The 23,963-nt window shown below is 40.1% G+C and overlaps 1 protein-coding gene across 1 annotated transcript in view; it reads right to left on the bottom strand.

Moving 5' to 3' along the window:
* Positions 1-310: 310 nt before the first annotated feature.
* Positions 311-23,963, bottom strand: part of LOC135704046 (uncharacterized) — a 39,524-nt gene continuing 15,871 nt past the window's right edge. Inside the window, exon 2 of the mRNA XM_065225464.1 lies at positions 311-505. Coding sequence (XP_065081536.1) covers positions 443-505 — 63 coding nt within the window. The 3' untranslated portion in view covers positions 311-442. The remainder of the gene's footprint in view (positions 506-23,963) is intronic.

Here is a 23,963-nt window from a genome sequence, read left to right as displayed (position 1 = left end):
TTCCGTGCAGAATGTATGTTCCATTTATGATTATTGTGCGAATTCAGTGTTGGGTAGCAACATGAATGGGCTCGGAAGGGACCGTACCGAGCTTGTTTGAATACAAATAAACTTTTCATTTCACCACAGATCGGCAGTGTGTATTCCCAATCCTAGAGAAGGAGGTTTAATAAAACACAAGACTTGTGTACTCAATAGCAGAAGGGATCTTCGGAATAAAAGGGAAATTGCTTTCCCCGCAGGTAGAACGCCGACGATGCGATGGGAAGAAATCTTAACCATTCCTGGCACATGTATTTTATTCGTTCGTTAAGTTTTCCACTTACCTTGCATATCTGGTGTTGTGCCTCCACAGTCCAACCGAGTCCAGTCACCAGCAACTATGCATGGTTGTAACCAGTTCCGTCGGTACATATAGTAAACTCCAATATGTTTGCACCTACTAGGCAAATACATGGACACGGAATAGGCCGAATGTCTCGCACGAAGGTTGGCAGGTACTTACCTAGAATAGAGAAGAAAGACGGAAATAAGAGGTGAGAAGCATGCACGAGACGGGCGGAGGAAATTTAATGAAAATATGCTTAGTCGTTGTCTAGTCTGCTGCTTTTATTAATAACTGCAGGCTGCGGCATCGTATTAAGTTATGCTGGCGAGAGAAAGAGCAATGCTCTCTTCCTGCTGCAAGTAGTGCGGAAGAGATCCGCAGTGTGTTGTCTGTGCGAATGGGTTTTATGATGGTGTGCAGAAGACATGAACGGTAGTTACTAGCAGCAGCAGCAGCTTATCAGTGCATCGTGGATTTCAGGATGGATTAGGATGCTCAACAGGACTTATACTTGTTGAAATAATGCGATGTATGATGGACTTATTTGATAATTTCATTTAGCTATCCGACCATTGCACAATGGTCCCCAAGTCGTGTGTAGGAAGGCACAAATGTTAGCGCTTAAACAGTGTTTAGGGTAGTACCGTCTTCGGAAAAGTTTTTATATATTTGGTGGCCATTTTTTTGTAGTTTAAATTCCTCCTTTAAATTCTAAAGCCGGGATTTTCTGAGGCATCAAATCTCTGATCACGCCTTACTTCGGAAGGGAAGAAAAGCCATTGGTACCCAGTACATGAGTTGATGGGTCGATAGATAGGTCCCAGGTGTGGGAGCTGCCTCCCTGGCGCCGGTAGCATGGGTGCTCAGCACGGAAAACAAGATCGACGGAAAATAAATCAAGGAAAAAAAGTAGAAGGGTCAGTGCTTAGGGGCTTGTCGTAGAATCGCTAGTGGAACACATATGTAGAATTGTAGAGCCTTTAGTTCTTTTAATTAATTGTTATTTTTTCTGGTGTCCTTTTGATCGTTTAGGACGGCTACCGTGTAGCTGATGAAAAAATAGTGATTATTAATACCTGTGATTTTTAAAGTTTGTTTGTGACATTAAATCCTGAATGATGATATTACTACTTACCTATACCAGTAAGTATAGGCCGATGAATACTTTACATCTAAGATATGGAAAATGTAGCGCAAAGGCTGTGAGTGGTCAGAACGAACGTGTTTGCTCTTAGTTCTTTTGATTATTCGAAAATGTATTATCTTAACTCCTTCTGAATTCAGGACCACCAACCTGAAAAGGATGGTAGACACGAGATCACGATCGAGAACATCAAATATGCTGTCACTGTGTACATGGAGGATGGCGCAACAACAGTCGGATACACGATGTCTCCCCTAAATCGGAAAACACGGTAATCTAACAGGCGCTACAGAAGTATGGTTATGTCATTTGGTTGAAGGAGGAAGAATGGACTGAACCAGCCATATTGAAGGGTATCAAAAATGGGGTCAGGGCTGTACGCATTAAGATGCACACCGAGGCAGGCTACATGGAGATGCAACTACACTCTGGAAAAAACGGGAACATCAGCGACCGGCTGAAGGCAGCTGGAGTGAATTACGCGGAAGCGCTAGCATCAGGGGGCCCATCAAGTCAACAACCCAGTACAAGTACCGGTGCAGGTAATGGGGTTAAGCCATTGAGTCCTAATTTTACTAATCTGACACAGCTAGTAGGTTTGGGACAGAAATCTATCGTGAGCAAAATTCAGGTGACCCCGGATGTTAGACCGCCAGTCAAAACAAACACTCACACAAACACTAACAACACAAACAACGCTAACAATTTTTTTCTGAAATCCAGCCATCGAGCAGCGTAGTAGTCTCAAAAGAGATTACAGCAGAAAAAACAGTAAGTGACCAAATGGACACGTCGACTCAACAACCGATAACAGAGACATCAGCAAAGGCTGCGGGGAACTCTTCGATACAACCAACAATTCCACTTAAAAATCCATACGCGGTACTCATCTCCGATGACGAGATGAATGAAAATGATAAGATACGAAGTAGGAGTGGCTCACCTTCTCATCAGAAGAAGCGTAGTCGTACAAGGAAAACCTCGAAATAAGTCGTGAAAGATGAATGTTTCATCATACAATATTGGGTCGATAAATATGAATGGAATTTCTAATAGAAATAAGCTAGATGCGCTCAGATCATTTATATTCCTAATGGAGCTTGACATTGTCATGCTCCAAGAAGTTACAGAACAAATTGAGATCAATGGCTTTGAAGCATTTTCAAACATTGATCATAGTAAAAGGGGAACCGAAATTTTGACAAAATCGCACAACGTAGTATAGACTCCAGAATTATAAGCATTCAAATAGACGACCATGCAACAATTTGCAACTTCTATGCACCTTCTAGCAGTGCACAAAAAGCAGAGAGAGAGAAAAGTTTTTTACAGATTCAGTTCAATATTATATAAGGGGGAGGGGGTTTACATACATTACTTTTCCGCTTACTTACCTTTAGCCGCTGATTTGGTCCTGCTTACTGCAGGACCAAGTGCCACGCCGTCCGAAGCGAAAATGAGCAAAAGCATGGCAGCAGCGCTGTTTTATATATTTTCAGGTTCAGAACCTGGTAGGATTTCCCGCCGTTTTTTTATGAATGGGGCGGAGCAAAAAGTTGTTAATATAATTGCATATATAGAGGTACCAGATATGTTTTACAGTCAGTTGTTGGTAATTCATCGAGTGTATGTCTCCTATTAAGCAATATTTTTTTTTTGAAAATGTTAGCTCTGCATGTAAAAAATTAAAAGTTCATACATTATTAGGGTTTGCTTGAACTTTATTTCCCGAAAAAAAAATGATCGTCAAAGTCCATGTCTTTTTCGGGTTATTGTTAAGGGGGAGGGGGTTTTACATGCACGTTTTTTCAAGTCTCATTCCTCATTGTGGTGAACACGCCGTGATCCACCATCCACCTTTAGCCGCTGATCTAGTCCTGCTTGATGCAGGACCTAGTGCCACGCCGTCCGAAGCGGTAATGAGCAGAGGCAGTAGTAGTAGTAGTAAAATTATGTTTATTTCTGTTGATTATGGTAGTACATTGATTTATCATTTTAATTGATTAGCCTACTTGGCTCTTCATCTTTGTTTAATTTGATATTCTAATTTAATATTTGCGTTTTTCAACTAGTTTACAGAATACCCCAGGAATTAGAATTGAAAAAAGTGATAACCTACCTAACTACGAGTATAACTTAAGCTAACGTGCTAGATCACGTATGATCTGATGATTTGATCTCAGACAGGTGTCTCTGAACCTTTCCAGGATGAATACTCTCCGTTCTTCTAATGTTTGAATTCCAGCCAGGAAGTGGATCTCAGAATTTCTAGTCCACGGGGGACTGTTTAGGACCATCCTAAGAATCTTGTTCTGGATCCTTTGGAGTTTAAGGTGATGGCATTTTGCGCAACTCTTCCAGATTGGCATACCGTACTCGATTACAGGAAGGATGATTTGTTTGTAGACAACAAGCTTATTTTTCAGGGACAGGGTTGACTTCCTGTTGATAAGTGGATACAACGATCTTATCAAGATGTTGCACTTGGTTTTCGTTTTGTCAACGTGCTCCCTGAAAAGAAGCTTGCTGTCTAGTGTTAGCCCGAGGTACACGACCTCTTTGGACCATTCCACCACTGTGCCGTTCAGGCAGATCTTGTTATTCTCCGACGGAACAAGTCTAGGAGATTTAGAGTGTGGAAAGATGATGACCTGGGTCTTTGCCGCGTTGATACGGATCTTCTAGCTGTTGAAGTATTCAGACAGGACGTCTAGGCCTCTCTGAAGTTTGGCAGTCAGAGCTCCGATGACCCTACCCTTGTAGACGATGGATGGCACCGATGTTGAAAGCATCCGATGTGATGCCATTCAAAGAGACTCGGAACGTCCTGACTGATAGATAGTTGTTTATTATCTTCACTAGGAAGATTGGAAGACCGTACTGCTGCAATTTGAATACCAGGCCATCATGCCAGACATTGTCGAACGCTTTTTCAACGTCCAACAACGCCATGGCAGATGTTTTCGAAACAGAATTGTTCCGTCTGAGAATGTTTGTAACTCGATTCAGCTGGTGGACGGTCGAACGACCTTTCCGAAAACCAAACTGTTCTTCGAGTAACAAGTTGTTTTCATCGGCAGATGTTAGGAGCCGGTGGTACACTGCTCTTTCGAACAGTTTCGATAACCCTGAGAGAAGGCTGATTGGTCGATAACTTGAAGGAGAGGGCGGATCCTTCCCAGGTTTCCGGATGGGTATGACTTTAGCTGACTTCCAACACGAGGGGAAGTAGCCAAGTCTGAGGCACTGATTAAAAATCAGTGCCAGATGGCTGTAGAATCTGGAACTCAAGTGTTTGAGTTCCAGATTCAGGATGTTGTCGAAACCTGGGGCCTTCATGTTTTTAGATGATTTGATATAGGCCAACAGTTCGTCAGCCGTAATCTCGGATTCCTCTGGAAAAATGTTAGGAATCTGAAGAAGATTGGTTGCATTTTCAGCAACCTCAGATTCATGAGGGCTGATGATGTTTTGTCCGAGATTATGGGAGCTGACGAAGTGTTGACCTATCGCGGCAGCCTTCTCTTCAGGAGTTATCAGATGAACCACTGGGTCGCCGGGACGATCCAGTGGGGTCAGTGGGGGAATGGGCCTAGGCTTGTTTTTAAGAATTTTTGTAAGTTTCCAGAAGGGCTTAGCACAATCTGGGAGAGAGCGGATCTTACTAGCAAAATCGTTATTTCTGAGATCCACCAACCTGGCCTGAATGATCGCTGGTACTGCCTACGAATGGTGCTACGGAGTCTAATGAGATCTTTGGTAGGGCTGTCAAGGTTCAGAGTGTTACTCACCTGTCTGGATACTGGCACGTGTTGTTCCCTGGCCCGGGAGATCGTCTCCTCGATGGTTTGTAGACACCGGTCAACATCTTCGGACGTCCCCGGTTGGACATCATAGTCGATGGTTGTGTCGACGCAGTGTTGATATTGCGCCCAGTTGACTCGATGGTAGTTGCGCCGGGAAGCTACAAATCGGTTTACCGAGGATCCAACTTAGGCCACCACCGGGTAGTGGTCCGAGCTCAGCTTCTGGAATGCCACAGGTTGCGAGATGTTGTGTCCCATGTTGCTTACGAAGATGTCGATGGTCGCATGGACCCCAGACCGACTCAACCGGTTGGGAGAGTCCGGGGCCAAGATGGTATAGTGGCCCTCTTGCAGGTCTTCATTGAGGATGATGCCGTTTCTATTGCTCCGACCGTTGCCCCAAGCTTGGTGTTTTGCGTTCAGATCGCCAGCGATAATGAAGTTCCCGCTCCTCCGGGTGAGCTTGATGATGTCTTTCCGGAGGGCCACTGACGACCCGTCCCTGATGTTGGTTTGCTTGGGGCAGTAGACCGCGATGATGGTGATTGGGCCAAGTGATGTGCTCACCTCCACTCCGATGGCTTCAATTGTTTTCAGCTGGAAGTTTGGTAGCAGCCGGCAACTGATGTTACGTCTTGCAGCAATGGCCACTCCTCCACCTCCAGAGCAGGTGCGATCAAGTCTGACAAGCCGAAAGTCGGGAAGGAATATGTTCAGTTCGGGTTTCAAATGCGTCTCGGTGATGACAGCAATGTCGACCTCCTTGGTGTTGAGGAAATCGAGTAGCTCTCTATGCTTGTTCGTTAGTGAGCAAGCGTTCCAATTTGCAATTTTTGTAGCTTCACGGTCCATACTTGGTGACGAGGGACAAGGCAGCATGAAGCTGTTCAGATCGAGTCTTGCAGGTGCGCATGATGATGATGACCTCGGTCACGAGCGTCACAAGTTCCTCCGAGGTGAACGGAGAATCGTCGGCAGATTCACCTGAGACAGCACCAGCGTATGATAAATTAGAGGCGGTGGATGAACCAGGAATTGGCTGGGCCGCAGCAACAGCGAGACGATGCTGAACTGCCCAACTGTTGGGAACCATTTGGATACTCGCAGGATTGGCTTGTTGGTTGTTGAGCGGAAGCGGTGCTAGGTTCGGAACATGTCGACGGGGCTGGAGAGCTGGGTACTGGACTTCCGTGAGTACAGGAGGCGAACGATGATTACGAAGGCGACCAAGCTGGTTGTTGATTGTGGCCTTCCGACGGATATTAATGAACTCCACTCGCTTGGGACATCCGCGATTGGAGGCTTGGTGGTTTCCACCGCAGTTGACACACGTTGGCTCGATGTCATCGACTTGCTCACAGGACGCAGTTGAGTGAGTTCCAGCACACTTGTCGCAGTTTGTCTTCATGTGGCAGTTTTTGGTGCCATGGCCATATGAGAGGCAGTTCATACACTGCGTTATATCACGATGTTGGGGTTTGTAATGCTCCCAACTGATGATGACCTGAAACAGGTCCCGGATATTGGATCTCAGAGCCGCAAGACTGGTGGATCCCTTCGTGAAATGCACCAGGAACAACTGATCACGGAAGCTGGTATTTTGATTGGGACGCCGGTTCATCGGGTACACTGCCTCAGGCTTGAGCCCGAACCGCTCCAGCTCGGATTTCACCGCAGTCGCCTCGAACGACGGTAATCCACGCAAAACCACCTTCAGTGGCTTGCTCGATGGCAGATCATGTGTGAAGATGTCCACGTTGTTGTTCTTCAGGAAACTTCCTATTTGTTTGTACTCCTCCAGGTTGGAGCACATGATTTTGGTACCGATGCTGCAAAGCTTGAAGCGAGGCAGCAGCTTGTGTTTTGCCAGTTCAGCACCCAGCTTGGCAACATCCTTCACCGGCGTGAAAAGCGGGGGAATCCGCTCTCGTCTTGCAATGGGAACGGCGTCACCATCGATATTTTTTCGGGAGTACTGCATACTGCGTAAAAGTTTATAGAAAGCAGGGAATTTTTGAAAACGTTCAAGGAATTTCGTAGAAGTTCAGCAATTTTCCAAGAACATCAATCTTCATTTTAGAGCAGGGAACTTCGTATCAGTTAGTCAGAAATATTATTTCTCAAAAGCTCAGCCCAACAATCATTGGAAGTGGCCACTAGATTTACGAAAATAAATTTCCAGTTTATCCCGGCTGACCAACATATTTTTCCCGGTTCCATATAAACAGCTGAAAATGGCAAAAAAGGGAATATCGGTATGATTGATTTCAGCAACTGATGCACTGGATGTTACATTTTATTTTAAATGCAAAAACTCCTGGAGAAACCCCTTTCACCCCTCTATTCAAAAACAAGGTAAGCTTCCAGACCTTTGGAAATTTTTTAACTCTCATAGTTACCATAATTAAGATACATTTTAGAAGTTGACATTGGGAATGGTTTTAAATGTCTCAGAATTTTGAAATTAACCTAAGTTACATGTAAATTATTCAATGACATTCTTTAAGAAAACAGTGAGATCCATGGAATAACATTTGAATTTTTGAACTAAGTATTTTTTTTAAGATTACGTGGGGATAAGTAAGTTTTTTACATTCTTGAGCTTTGCGAGATTTCTGACTTCAAATATGGTGTATTTAAACGTCCTCAGGCTCTTGGACTTGGATAAATTTTTAGGATTTGGCATTGCGGTTGCATTTTTAAGGCAACACTGGGGGTGCAATTTCAGAATCCAAAGTCGGTCGCGGCATGAAAGTGGTCTGATTTTGATCCAGATATGATGGATTTTTATTCTGAATACGCAAAACGATAGGAATTTTTTCTACAAATCTTTTCAAATTAAGGATTAATCATTTTTCAAAATGTCACTATTGAACATTGCACAAATTTGCAAGTGTTGCTATGATCATAAAATGGTCACCGATTGCCTGCGAAAAGCGCTTTCCCTAACACAGATTTCAAAATTGAATTCCATCCGGTCTCAACAAACGCTGTTCATTCAATCACCGCGTGTGGTGAGTGGTGGTGTTCTGCGTACACAACGAAATGCTCCCCGCAAGCAGCTAGCTATCAAGCCTGCCCTCAACTACTGATTGGATTCAGCCCTCCTCGTGATTCTGTGATTGATGTGTTTCCCCTAATACTTATTTCATTTCCGCACCGCTATCATCTCCAAGAACATCGAGGACAAACTTCTACAGCATTGTTCAAAAGTGGCTTCCAAGCTTGCCACAAATGACTGATAAAAGAGTTAACTAAAGAGTAAGAGCTTATATCCAAGACATACCGTCCAGAATTGGCTTGTACTACATGGACATCGGCAGAGCACCTCACAAACAGAACTCTCAAATTGCTTCCGAATTTCAACCTATCGAACTTTTTCTCGGATAACGAGTTAAGAAATCAATTTAATATATACTATATTTTTGCTGTGACATCAAAACTACCTTTCGTAATCCTACGTCAAATCTACGGTCGGGTCTTGGATACAACCTCTTACTTGTTTTAAATGCTAAATGGCATACCAAGAGCTTTCCAGGAATATTCCAAACGAATAGTAATGGAAAGAAGTTAAAGCAAATTCTCGCGAGAATTTTTAAGAATTCAAAGTAGAGTGAATTTCAAGAGTTTTCTGGGGGAATTCCAAAAGTGTTCTGTACAGAAATCCGGTTTTTATGGAGAAAATTTCGAGGGAATACTGGATAGTTACATACGATTATTAAGGGTAATATAATAGTAATTCTGAAGATATTTTGAAATAGTCTAAATGAAATTCATGATGCTTCAAAGAAATTATGCAGTTAAGTCTTAGATTCCGTACACGAATATTCAAGATCCAGGATTAACATAAATTGTCGAGATTCTGAGACTTCAGTTGAGAAAAACTGTCAAGATCCTGGTCTTAGAAAAACTGTTCAATATTATGGGGCTAAATTCAATATTCTAAGATAAATATTTGCGATACCAGACTGGTAATTGACAAAAATTATGTGTTAATGTTCCAATCAAATTCCCGATGCAAATTGAAAATTCATTCGAAAGAATCCTAACGCATACGAAAACAAATCAATATGCATTACTTTAAGAAATACCTCAGCATTCCAATAGTCCAACCAACAGCAACCGCAAAGCTCAAAAGCACAATTTATTATATTTAATGCTTAAATGCCACCAGCCCAAAACAACTTCCTGAATCCCGACGGCAACAGCCACCCAGGCTGTCCTCGGCCATTTTCGTCGTTCCAAGTTCTACAAATTGTTTTCTCATAATTCATTTGTCAAGCAAATCACAACCAGAGCGACACACCGTCAATTTCGCAACCCCACCAAATCCTTCCAGCCCGGCCAAGGAAGGTAAAGCCAGCCGCAGCACAGCCAGTTCCAAAATGAGAATGATTATGATAAATTAGAACTGTACTCGCGGGGCGGCGTAGTCGGTCGTTTCCAGGAACTAGCAAACTTTTTTTTTTTGTTGACAAATTATCGCTGCAGAGATGACTGCCGCCACGGTCTTGCGGAAACCACTTTAGTTGTACCACATCTACCAGACAGGATATTAATTCTAGCAAATAAACCTGACAGCCGCAAGATGCAACTGGAAGCCAACTGCCAACTGATGGGTGGAAGAGACGACCCTTTTTGCGGAAATTATTTTCATATCATGTTGACATTTGCGGGACAATTAAGTTTTAGTATTTCGGTTTTTGGGAGAAATATGACCCCGTGGAGTTAAATTAGTTTTTGCGCTGTTGGTTGAATAATTTATCGGTTAAAGCAGAATCGAGTTTGTTCTTCATATCGTAGGTAAACCACCGGTTGACACAATTTGTCACCGCGAATTTGTTGACACAAGTAACGCAATCCGTGGTGGCGATTAATTGAAATTCTAACCACAAATATGACCATGCATTTATGCGAATTAATCTGCTATAATGAAAACCCGTTTATCGCTGATCAGTGCGCGAACGCATGTTTGCCTGCTCCCTGTGTCAACTCAAACATAAAGCATAAATCCCAATTTAGTCGAAGTCGGCACTGCACCGTCGAACGAACGTCATATGATGGCCAACGGTGCGCGCTGATGCAATTAAAATGCGAAATCAAAAACCTGTGCATCGCCATCAAAACGGTGGGCGACCTTGAGTGGTGTGCGTATTTGCATTAGTAGAACCCCCTCAACAGAATACATTCCATCGAATGCACATCAGAACTGCACACACCGGTCGACCTGCGGCCTTTTATGACTCGTGACAACCTTTTACTCACCGACTCTTTTTTTTTGTGCTGGAGCCTTCGCCACGAGAGGGTTACACATGTTCAACAAAGTGAAGTGCCTTACCGGGTGGCATACTGCACTGTCTTGTTAAACCATGTGACGGGTTTGTTGGTACCGTAGAACGGAGTGAAGTTGATCACTACATCGGTCAATTTTCGTTTCTCAGCAATACATTTTCATGATATTATAATATATAAGATAATTTGTTTAGTATTTTATGAATTAGTTTAAAATAGTACTTTTAAAACGTTTCCCTTAACAAGCGATGCATTCTTCCAATCTAATGACAATTTTGTGTTCGTGATAAAAAAAAATTATTCTTGTTTTACTTAATTTTGGGTCCCTGAATCCGAATCTGAACTCTGATTTTGTTGAAATGAACTATTTCGTATTTTATGTGAAAAAATTATGTTGATTTAGGCGTATTTTTAATTATTTTGCAACAAATTTTTCAAGAACCACCACTTTTGTTGTCATTTTCACACCAGGTTCTTCTTCAGCGAAAACAAATCAAGTTTAAATGTTAGCTTCAGAATATTGCATTGCATAAAAACCGGCATGATCAATTTCACCTAAGAATTGCTAATTTGCTAATTTTAAATCTAAAAAATAAACAAAACATGCAGTTTTAAAACTAAATTCGTACATTAGAAAAGCATGTTACAGGGTTTGAGTGGCATTTGTTTGTGTGCCGATATCAATGTATGGGAAAAAAGATTAAGATTTATCGGTGAAAAGCGATCACCTTCCCCCCGTTTTACGGTACCACTTTGCTCACACGGTTCAACCGGTTGACGTTCGTTACATGGTTCGGTTCGGCCGTATACCTGTGCAACGGATCAAGATGACCAGATTTAGCTAAGAATGTTCAATGTGCTTGAGGTTAGAGTTTCCAGTTCATGGGAAACAGCTGCTGAGCTTGGGGCACTTTTGCCAGATAGATACTAATCTATGCTGCATTGCCGTCGATGGTAACCGGTTCGAGTTGATGGAAGTCTCTTTCAGGGAATGGTCTTCTTCTGTTATACAATAAATAGTCGGCTCGGTCGTACCTACTGGAACTTATGGCTGCCCTCTAACTGTCTGCAGTCTGCCATTGAATTTTGTTGTATATTCACTGCCAGTGATAGCCGATGTATGGCAGACCCTTAGTGAGTGGGAATATTTTTGTCAACGATGGCAGCCCTGAAATAATCGTTTCATCATCATGGATTGATAGCAATCCGGAAAAAATAATCATACCATTACCATAAAATAAAATACAAACAAAAAAGGCATTCAAAAATAATCCTTTAAAGATAGTGATGATAATGATATAATGTTGTCAGCAGAATTGCTATACAATACGTTTACTTTGCAGGGCTGGTAGTGGGTATTTTATACAATAGTAGTGACTAAAATAACGAAAAAAAAAGTGACCAACTACAGCGTGTATTCGATAAAAATAGCACACACATATTTACCCACCAAAATTAAACCGATTTTCGGATTTCTTGAAATTTTCAGGGAATGAAAAACTGCTAATGAATTATGATTCACAACATTTGTTTTATTCAATTCGTCTCCCATCTCGAATGCCTGCACCTTCCTCCTCACTCCACCCATCAAATTTTGTAAAACCGATTTTCCCTGTGTTTTGGTTATATTTACCCAAATTTTCTTCAACTCCAGCTCAGTTTTAATAGTTTTGGGATGTTTGCGAAGTACCGTCTTCATGATTTCCCAGAATGTTTCAATTGGGTGAAGTTTTGGTGAATTTGGTAGGTTCATATCTTTTGGCACAAAATTGACTCCATTGGCTCGGTACCACTCCAACACGTTTCGAGCGTAGTGGCAGGATGCTAGATCAGACCAAAACAGAGTTGATCCTTTGTGCTTCCTTATGGATGGCAAGAGACGCTTCTTACGGCACTCTTCCGTGTAAATCGCACCGTTGATTGATCCGGAAGTGATGAAGGGAGCGCTTCCCGAGCAAAGTCCAGCATCAAAATGACAGCAGATTGAAATCAAGTTTAGATATCAACATCAAACTGAAATCATAATTTGATTTCAGTTTACACAATTGACAAATTTGATATAGGTCAGAAATTTGTTGTTGCGGGTTTGTTTTCATTGCCTTAGCATAACATCAAATTGAATACTTGTTTTGTTATCAACAGGAAAAATGGATATCAAATCAGAGGCGTCGCGTGCCTTATTTGTTTACCTGTGCATCAAACTTTGTTCGTTATAGTTCACCACGACATATTAGTTTTGATTTTGTTTTTCAATGCTCCATGAATTCGAGGGACATATCTCGATTACTTTTTCAAAGGGACGTATCAGCTTTTGTAAACAATGCATTTGATCGTCGATTTGGCGTAACTGGTATCTCACACACGCTTACTAATACCACTAGCAGGTAGAGGAAAATTTCTCTTGGGTGAGCTACCAGTTACGCCAGATCGACGATCAAATGCATTGTTTACAAAAGCTGATACGTCTCTTTTAAAAATTAATCGAGATATTCTCAATTAATATATTAATTACTACCTAACGTAACATTTGAAGGGCCTATCATCTTGTGTAAACAAAACTTGTATGGTCCTTTTCGCGCTAACCGAAGTAGGAGGAAAATTTAACTAATTCTCGTTTTTATCACAAGGCTAACTCTTCCGACTGAAGTGTTATAAAGAATATCCGTCAAACACTTCCGAAAACATTTTTTGATACAACACAGTGTCATAATCTAGAGAAAATTCATGAAGTTCCCTGGGTAGCAAACATGATTCTTGAATTACTAATCAACTCTTTATTCATCAGAACAACACTATCAGTATGAACCAGGGGAAGCTCATAAGTTTTGACAGGCGCACCGGCGCACCCAGCGTTGCCAGTATTCCAGATTTATCTGGATTTTCCAGATTTTTAGTCATCCTGCCAGATACACAGACAGACCACGTATATTTCCAGATTTTTTAAATATGTTCCAGATTTTCCCAGATTTTTTTTAAACACGTTGCTTTAAAAATATCACTGCAATTGATTTACCATCTAATCAAAAAATAAAAAGCCAAACTTACTACTTTAATTATTACAGCCCATCAACGTTGAACATTATTGGAATTTTAAGGTAATTCTGAAAATAGTTCACAGTGAAGTGTAAAGTGAATTACGTGTGTAATCAAACGAGAATTTCAAGCTAATTATGAGTAGAGTTCCATCCATCTTTGTGGGTTTCGTGGTCCTGCGACTTCACCCGTCGTTCAGGCGTATTGTGAGTGCCATGAAGTGAAGGTTCAATTCCCGCTTCAGTCGGTGCAAATTTTGACTACCTAAAAATTTCCCTTCTGGGCTACTGGGTGTGGTGTGTTGTCTGTTGTCTAGTGTTAAATAATCAGTCTTTGGTTGAAGACGGTGTCAATGGTTTTGTCAACGCTTATGACAATTGCATAGAGATTTTGTTAATAAAAGAAACACAATCTGGATGAGAAATCATAGAAAATTCTTATGATAAAACTTAAGGAGTATGCTGATACGAATCATGAGAATAATTTCAATGGAATTCTGTCCAATGTTTCAATGGATATTCATTTTAATAAAAATTTAAGACATTTAAACGGGAATACTGAAGAGGATGTCAAAACAATTTTTACCTACAAAACAGTTCAACTGGAAATATTGGATGAGTCTGAGAAGAGTGTACCAAGGCAATTATTAAGAATATTTTAAGAATTTCATAGAGAAAAATGGACAAAAAATTGTGCCAATTCTTGGAAATTATTACCAGTTTGAGGGAATTGTGGAATTGGTAATGCTAAGAACTTTTGGAATGTTACTGGAAAGGTAAAGATATTATCATTATTTTAGGGGAATATAGAAAAGAAATATAATGGAATTCCAAGATGACTAAGGAACTAAAAAAAGGCGAACATATCCTGTAAAGAGTTCCAAGTAAAATCAGACTAACAAAAAATTTCATGATCTGGGACCCAGGAGAACTCAAAATTTCGGAGTTTAGAAATATTTCAAGATCCTGAGACTTCAAAAATGAAACTATCACACTTTCATTTTTGTAATATAATAAAATTATTCTTTGGCATAAAATTATTCGTAATGGTCATGCGAATAGTGGAGTTACCCGTCGTTAAGGTAAACTGTGTGTGAGTACCACGATGTTAGACTTTGATTCCCACTTCAGCCAGGTGAATTTTGCTTTAAAATAAAATTGCCTACTGGTCTACTGGGTATTGCGTGTTGTATGATGTCAAGAATTAAATTGTAAATATGTTCAACCTCAGGGTAATATTAGAATTATTTAGAACTAATAAAATCTTTAAATTCTGGTACTGCATCACATAGTAAGGACTACATAGACTATTAGTTTAAAAAATCCATCTCATCAAATTTTCTTGATTCTTTGCTTCTCACGAGGGGTGCGACACATCTAAAACCCAATTTTAGATGGTCGAAAAATCTCACGCTAGCGAATCAATCTACAAAAAAAAAATCTGTTTTGCATCTAAATTCATCTACTCACATCGCTCTCCACCTTTTTGCAGGAAATCTTAAAAATCCTCTTCAATCTACTCCCTATCTATTAAGCGTGCACGCATCACACAACAGCAAAGCAAAAAAATTCCTGCATCTTAGAAAGAGTCGCCCCCCTCGGCTTCTCATTCATTTTTTTTTTTTAATATTTTCTGCAGCATTTTACCCACATTTAACTCAATTTTTGAAATTCTGCGTAATGGATATTTAAACTTTTTGGGCACACTGTACCAATACTTTTCAGCTTTTGGATGATTTCAGCTATGCTAACAAGTTATTTGCATTCTAGTACTTTAAATAAATTCTTGGTGATCATACTGACCGATTTTTACGGGAGATTGTTCCATCACTTTGATTTCAATAGCATTATGTTAAAAACAGGAATTTCGGAAGCATTCCAGATTTTTCCAGATTTTATATTTTAACTGGTCCAGATTTTCTTGAAAATGACCTGATAACGCTGGGCGCACCTATCAGTAATTGAGAGATTTACAACTGACAAGAGAGTTTTTGCGCTCTCTTTCTCCATTACTTTTTTTGCCTGCAATCAGATATCCAAGTGCACAGCGAGAAATGCACGCTTTAGGCACCCATACATCACAAATGTTCTTCTAATTTAAACTCACACATTCATACCGGTCTGCAAGTACGTCCAAAGCGTACCAGACTGCTGTTTCCGTGTTGCTCCCGTTTGACACGTGACTGCTGATTTTATTCAGCAAAAATTATGATGTTGGTTAGACCTACGCTGATCTTGGTTGAACCTAAAAAATGTTGATGATTGGACCTATTTTTGCAAATGCTAGTTCAGCCCATATTTGTTCAAAAACTTATTGGTATCATGAAAAAAAATCCCCGTTTTGTACAGTTTTTATGAATTTGCTATTTAAAAAAATCAAGAAATTTGAGTTTAACTTCGTTTTTAAAAAAGTTCACTTTTCACGCATTAGCTATTCATCAGGGCTCATTTTCTCGGAAATCATTGACCCGATTTGGAAAATTTTTGACGTCAAACTATAGGTATTGTGGTCCCATTGAAAGCTATCGAATATTTTTGGAATCGATCAAGTGGTTCCGAAGATATGGCCGGAACAAGTTCCAGGGTATATGGAACATGGACCTAATTTTGACATGGAAGGAATAAAACCTATCATGCGACACTCCACATTGCTTCCAAATTCGATAACAAGATCAATAACAAAATTGAGTGCCTTGGACCACATTGTCCATTTGCGGGCATGTTCTGCGTGTCCCCGGGGAATTTAGGGGCTTAACATGACAGAATATCAGAACTTAATTCCGGTTTTATAGTTCTTTTTCTCCTAGGAGTTTTTTTTTTAGGAAATAAGTATCAGTTAGCAATTTTTAGTTTGTTAACATTTTATTTCAAGTTAATTCACACATAGAATTTGTATGAGAAGTGTTTAATGTAAATTCATATTAACAGATTCTTTCGGCGCTTTCGTGGTAGTTCGGAAATCGGTGGTTACCCTTTCAGCCAACCTGACGATGGAATTCCTCCTTTAAATTTACGCCCAACTAGTGACGCAAGGTCTTTAGCAGCTTCCAAGATCTTTTTGGTCGTCTTGGGACTGCCAGAAGCAGCGCAAATACAAACCCAATCCACTAGCTGGTTCTCCAAATCAACACTCAACACTATTTCCCTTCCATATTTCTTGCCGTGGCTTCCGTTTGTGAAGTGTCGTTTTTGGAATATTGTACCTTTTCTGTGCCTGATACGCGGTAAGTGATTTATTTCTTTCTAAAAGAACAGCCTCTTGAAGATTTTCGACCGTAAAACTCTTTTCTTTCGTCATTTTTTCAATCGAAGAAACTGATCACTCGGCCAAAACGAAATCGAAATTCAAATCATCTACGCATGAAGGATGTAGACAAACCGAGGCGCACCTAGCGGCCGTCTTAAGAAACACATAGGTCCAACCATCATCATGCGTAGGTCCAACCATGATCATATTTACCTATTCGAATTACGTGCGCGTACTAATGTGTTGTTTACACCTTAAAGCAGTATTTTACTGCAAAATTAATGTAAAAAATATTCCTTTTTTGTGTGTTTGAAAGTAAGGCATGATGACGAGCTAATGCCTGGAAAGTGAACTGTTTTGAAAACACATTGAAACTCAATTGTTTTGAACAGCAAAAGGGTTTATCTTCCATTTAATTCCACTTAATTAATTTTTGTATCCATGACAGATACGTATTTCGACTACAATGTGCAGTCTTCATCAGTGTCATTCCCACTAAAGAACTTATCAAAATCTAACCCCCTTAAGTACTCATCCCCTAGGTAAAAAAGTCAAGATCATAGGTATAAAAATGAAACTACAATGTGTTGAATCGGAACCTACCTAACCTAGGTTCCGATTCAACACATTGTAGTTTCATTTTTATACCTATGATCTTGACTTTTTTACCTAGGGGATGAGTACTTAAGGGGGTTAGATTTTGATAAGTTCTCTAGTGGGAATGACACTGATGAAGACTGCACATTGTAGTCGAAATACGTGTCTGTCATGGATACAAAAATTAATTAAGTGGAATTAAATGGAAGATAAACCGTTTTGCTGTTTTATTTAGCATACCGCTAACAACCCAATTTCATTACTTCAATTGTTTTGAAGTTTTTTCAATAAAACACCCATGCAAATTGAAGAAAAAGAGTTTTTTTTATGATAATAAAGTGATCTTTGAAAAAAAAAAATTGCGAAGATTGACTAAACTAGCGATTGAAAAAATAGATCCAACCATCACCAGTTTTTGGATAGGTCCAACCAGAATCAATTACCCTATTGTTTAAAATCTAATACTGCTTTTTGATTCTAAATTCGTCCTACGAGTCAGTTACTCTTTGGCATTCGTACAGAGCAGACGCTTTACGTATCGTGCAGAGTGAGTTAAAATATTTCGATATTCACTCTTTGACTGAGTACAATCAATACAACAAACACAACAACAAACACAAAAACAATAGCCGAGTTGCCGTATCACCTAACCTCGAATGGACCACGTGTCAATACGCTAGTTATCGATTTAGCCAATCTACCGACCAGGAAGACTAACATGGATTTGATTGCCAAGTTTATCAGTGAGAAGTTGAAGCTGCATTTTTCGGACATCCAATCACTGGAACATAATACGGGGAAGTCGTTGGTACTCGTCGAATGTAGGACTGAGGAGCAGGCCATAGCAATCACCGAGAAAAATGACGGAGCGTATGTGATCGTTTTTGAGAACATTAAGTACAAGGTCAACGTATTCATTGAAGACGGAGCAACTACAGTGCGAGTACATGATGTGCATGTACATGATGCAAACAGAAAATTCGACGATTGAACAGGAGCTGGAAAAGTATGGCGATGTGGTATGGCTTAAAGAGGAAGTATGGGTCGAGCCTGCTGTTTGGAAGGGAATTCCGAATGGTATTCGTTCCGTTCGCATTAGATTGCACACATAATATATTAACGTCAATGGGCAGGTCACGTTGGTGACTTACAAACATCAACAACAAACATGCAGAAATTGCAACAAGTCGGTTCATTGGGGCCGCAAGTGTATCGAAGCCAATGCATTTGGGGCCGCAAGTGTACCGAAGAGATGCAAATCAACGGAGGCAGCGTTAGTGACAGACTCAAAGCATCCGGTGTGGACTATGCTGGAGCTTTGAAGACGCCCGGAGCAGGTAACGGAAAACAAGCGCAAGATCAAAACAAGGATGGAGGTGACAGGGGTGCAGGATTAAACTACGTTAATCTAAGACACCTCTTCGGGAAGCCTATTACCCTAGGCCAGGGTAAAAGTCCAATCAATCTAACCAACACTAACATCAAAGCTTCAAAAACTAACCCAATTGACAATGCAACTAACACTAACATCGTAGCTGGATCATCGACGTCAGTAAACAGCGAGACTGGCTTGGGGGAAGCCAGCTGTATCGATGTTAACAACGGTTCAACATCTGGCACTGGTATTCCTCTCTCGAAAGCATACGAAGATCTAATTTTTGATGATGAGATGCTCGGCACGGAGCTTTTTTATGGTGCCTGCCAAAAAAACATGGTGGCTTAGTCACCAGAACATAAATGCAAAGCATTGCTTATAAATAGATTCTTACGGATGCGTCGAATATGCTTCGCCGAAGATTATCTGCCTTTTTTGCTGACCGAAGGCGCTTGACAGCGAAGCTAAGTGTACAATTTAAGACTTACACATTTTTAGTAACTTGACAATGCTTTCCTAGTTATTTTCGTTTGTAACTATAGTATAGAGAGTCTGTATAATCTGGGAAAAAAGTTTCAATTCCGTCCTAACGCACTGAAACGCCATTAAATTTTCTGCGTCCTACGGATAAACGTAGAAAAGGGGGATTCGCTAGGAGCGCTTCTTTTGTTTTCAGACAATGTGCTCTAATAGGATTTTTGTTGTAGCTAATGAACTAACGCTTCGGAACAAACCTATTAGTGATTTATGCACGGTGAAATCATTGATATTATTGATCTTATCTGATCGATAGAACGAAAATGGGCGATTACGACGAAGTAGCGCTCTACCCTATATGATACAATATAGAGAAAAAAAAACAGGCAAAAACATAATTCAGTGCAGTACCGAGAAAAAGCTTCGCATTTTGATGATTTGAAATCTTTGACAAAAGGTTGAAAGATAAAATATCGAACGGACAAAAGAGCGCAAGACAAAGGATCGAAGGGATAAAACGACTGACTTTTATGTTCAGTATGAGTTTAATTGCTTTTGTAAACAAACACGTTTGTCGCAGATTTCTTGTGAATAGAGAATCAATCCCGGAAACTAGCAAACTTGACTATGGTATAATAAATAGAGGTACGAAGTATCACTTGGTATAGTTTATTAGCGGGCTTGAGTTTTTATTCTCGAGAAATCGGCGATTGACATCTTTGTTTACAAAAGCAGTTACGCCTCAATCACGTCCGAAGTAAAAATTCGGGTTTTATCGTGGTTTTGAAGAATATTTTGTATCATTATTAAGAACATGCAATGTAATGCAAATTAATGCTTTTTGAAGCGATATTTTCTAAAACTAGATCAACAATTTGAATGAACATAAAACGCATATGTTATCGTAAATGCTGCGTTGCAAACCGCATGCTCAATGGCAATTTCCGTTTCAATTTCATACAAAAGCATACATAATCACTTCGGTCACATTGTATAATGTGGCCCATTAGCTCCGTCCGAGAGGAATCGCACCTCTCAATAAACCATATCAAGGTGTAATTAAACTCCATAAACCGTCTCACCCAACCTAAGCTTTCAATCATTTAGCGCATATTGTTATAGACCTTGCGGTTCTGGTTGTGCGGCACAACAATGGTAAATTGGAATTCACAATTCAGTCGGCTGTGAAAGCTACACATATTCAAAAGATTAAACACATCTCATTAACCGCACACACACACACACACACACACACCCGTACCTCACCTGTTGAAAAAAAACGATAGTTCTGTGTGAGAATACCGAAAGTGTGGTTAACAGCCGTGAGGGAAGGTCATTTCTGCATTATAACTCGATAGAACTGTGTAGACACTGAGCCGCTGCACCACATACATCCAATTACAACAATGGTAACGCTTTTATTCGGCAATTAATTTTGTATTGTTACACCAAAAAGGTCTGCCCCGTGGCGCTGCGACCCACCACGCCCGCCTGTGTTTGTGATAATTGACTCGTAATTATGTAACTCTGCACACATCTCGCGTGACACCCTCGCGTCTCGTTGGTGGCAAAAGGGCAAATGCAGTTTAGACCAGAGAAAAATCAGCGCACCGTGCAGCAAGTGCATTTCGCATTGATTCACAGAGGTTTCGCACAGTGTTGGCAGCCGTGTCGTGTTATCTGCCATTGGCAACTCGTTGACTGGCGAGCGAGAGATGCATCCAGGCAGAAAGATGCAATCCTTAACGAATTGATTGCGGCCTGGTCGCAGCCGTGCGTCGTCCGTGGTTATCGCGAGTCGTTTGTTACACCGGACCCTTTGTACTGCCGGGTGAGGTGATAATTAAAATCCGATGACTACAACAAAGCATTGCTGGGTGCTGCATCACCTGCAAACATACGTACGAACGTATCACTTGGAAAGTCATGTGCTCAATGGAGCGTTTAGGGGGGTTGCATCGATAAGCGTTCTCTAACATACGATATGCACAAAGACATGCATCTGCGAGCGACATGCGGTTTATTGACATTTGACAAGAGGGCTATGGAATGGTTGTACGATTTCCAAATCAAATAGAGCTGGATGGGGAAATATTATCGTCATTCGTGCCGATTGAGTGCGTTTAACGGACAGTTGAAATTCATCAGCATGTGTAATGGTGGGTCATAGATTCTGTGACGGCCAGCTACTGTCTCACGGTTTTACCAGCTAATTTACCGGCCGGATGAAGCATGGGTTCTAGCAGGGCTGTGGAGTCGGATCTAAATCGATCGATTCCGACTTCAACTTCTCTGATTTCAATATAACCGACTCTGACTGCGGACGAACAAAATATAATAAAATGTAAATACGTCAACACATTTGATTTTTATGAAGATAATTCGGACATTTTTCAAAGTTATCCTTGTTCACTGATTCTAATATTTGCTGTATGGAAATACATTGATTAAACAAATTGAATATCAATCATGCAACGTATTTTGAGTAAAAGTGTACTAAAATTCACAAAAACATTAAATGGTGAACCAGCTGAAAACCTTGTAAATAAAAGGGAAAAAAATAAATGCATTGAAAACTAAAATTAATAAATTTTCATAATGTAAACAAATTCGAAGCGATCCATGTTCGCTGATGATAGATGATAGATAGTGGTTTACCACCCATTGTAGGACGGACACTAAGTCCGATAGCAGTGGGCTCTCTTCTCTGTTTCTCTTGATCATACTTAATAACTTATGATTGTCCTCAACATGTCGCTGTATGAAGGGCCAAAAACGGATTGGGTAGATATATAGGCAAAGTCGTCTATACGCATCTACGGAACAATACAGAATCTCCTTCCAGCGACTTAATCAGCCAATTGGTCAAAAAGACAAGCCCCCAAACAGGAAGATGCCTCAATGAGTGGGGAGAGGAGCCCGTCCTTTATCCACGAAAAGAAGTAACAACCTATTAACCCCTCCCTAGGAGAGATCCGCCTCCTAAAATAAACTTTGATAATTTAAACTGAAAGTATATTAAACTTACTTTACAAAAAAATTGAGATTTCAAAAATCCGTTGAACCTTCGCTGAGATACGACAATTTGATTTTAGGGTCAAATTGACCCCAAGGTACAGACAACGTAGGTTTTTTTTTTTGACACAGACGAAGGGATAATTTCCCGAGCAAAGCCGGTTAACAAAATGAAAGCAAATCGATATTAAAGTGTGCAGTTCCTATCATAATGAAAACTCATTTTGATTTCAAATGTTGCGACATAAGTCTGATATCATATTGTGCTTTCATTATGCAGTCAAGACTTTTTAAATGAAAGCAACTTAACTTGAAGTTCTGCTGTTTACGTCTTGTTTAAAATTTAATTGAAATTCATCTGTCGTTGAACTAATGATTATTGTTTATTTGATTTGTTTAACATATTTTAGGTCATTCGTGACTTGACCGGGTTGAGATTGGAGCCCAAGTCTTTCAGCTTGAGAAACATGAATGGTAACCATTTACTCCAGGCCCGTATTCAGTTACCCGAGCAAAGTCGGTTAACAAAATGAAAGCAAATCGATATTAAAGTGTGCAGTTCCTATGATAATGAAAACTCATTTTGATTTCAAATGTTGTGACATAAGTCTGATATCATATTGTGCTTTCATTATGCAGTCAAGACGTTTTAAATGAAAGCAACTTAACTTGAAGTTCTGCTGTTTACGTCTTGTTTAAAATTTAATTGAAATTCATCTGTCGTTGAACTAATGATTATCGTTTATCTGATTTGTTTTAGGTCATTCGTGACTTGCCCGCGGTGAGATTGGAGCCTAAGTCTTTCAGCTTGAGAAACATGAATGGTAACCAAATGGCCCGTATTCAGTTAAACATTATGAATGCAAAATCAGTAATCAAATTGATTTCATTGAAAGCAGGATTAGTTTTCCGTTTGCTTCAACAGTGTAAAATTTTGCTTTCATTTTTGCTGTGTTAACCGTTAAGTCAACCAAAATGAGATCAACTGGAGTATTCAAAATAAGTTACATCATAACAGCAAATTTTGATTTCAATTTGATGTTCAGCTTTGCTCGGGTAAACATTATGAATGCAAAATCAGTAATCAAATTGATTTCATTGAAAGCAGGATTAGTTTTCCGTTTGCTTGAACAGTGTAAAATTTTGCTCTCATTTTTGCTGTGTTAACCGTTAAGTCAACCAAAATGAGATCAACTGAAGTATTCAAAATAAGTTACATCATAACAGCAAATTTTGATTTCAATTTGATGTTCAGCTTTGCTCGGGTTGTCTATGCCCCCTTAGGCAGTGTTGGCTAAAATCAAGATTAGAAAATCAAAATCAGCAATCTTTCAAGATCAAGATCACCTAAAATCACAGGCACCAATATCACAAGCCATCATCACCACGAAAATCACACGTGATATTCGACCAATATCAGCCGTGATTTTAGATTCTCAAAGTCAATCAGCATCAATATCAATCAAGATCAAAATCATCGAAAATCATAGGATTAGAAGATATGTGAAATTCTAGAGTTTGGGGCGTTCCGAAATTCAAGTCAACATTCCGGATGAAATCAAAATGGTGGATTTCAACCCAAGATGGCGGACTAAAATCCAATATGGCTGCCCCTGGACAGGGAATATGCATCTAAACCCATGCAATATG

The sequence above is a fragment of the Ochlerotatus camptorhynchus genome, unplaced genomic scaffold, assembly GCF_037179485.1.
Source record: "Ochlerotatus camptorhynchus isolate MF236.1 unplaced genomic scaffold, CSIRO-AGI_Acam_v1.1 ptg000229l, whole genome shotgun sequence".
NCBI classification, from domain to species: domain Eukaryota; kingdom Metazoa; phylum Arthropoda; class Insecta; order Diptera; family Culicidae; genus Ochlerotatus; species Ochlerotatus camptorhynchus.
The sequence above is the reverse complement of the archived record's forward strand: the minus strand, read 5'-3'. Positions and strand labels throughout refer to the sequence as shown.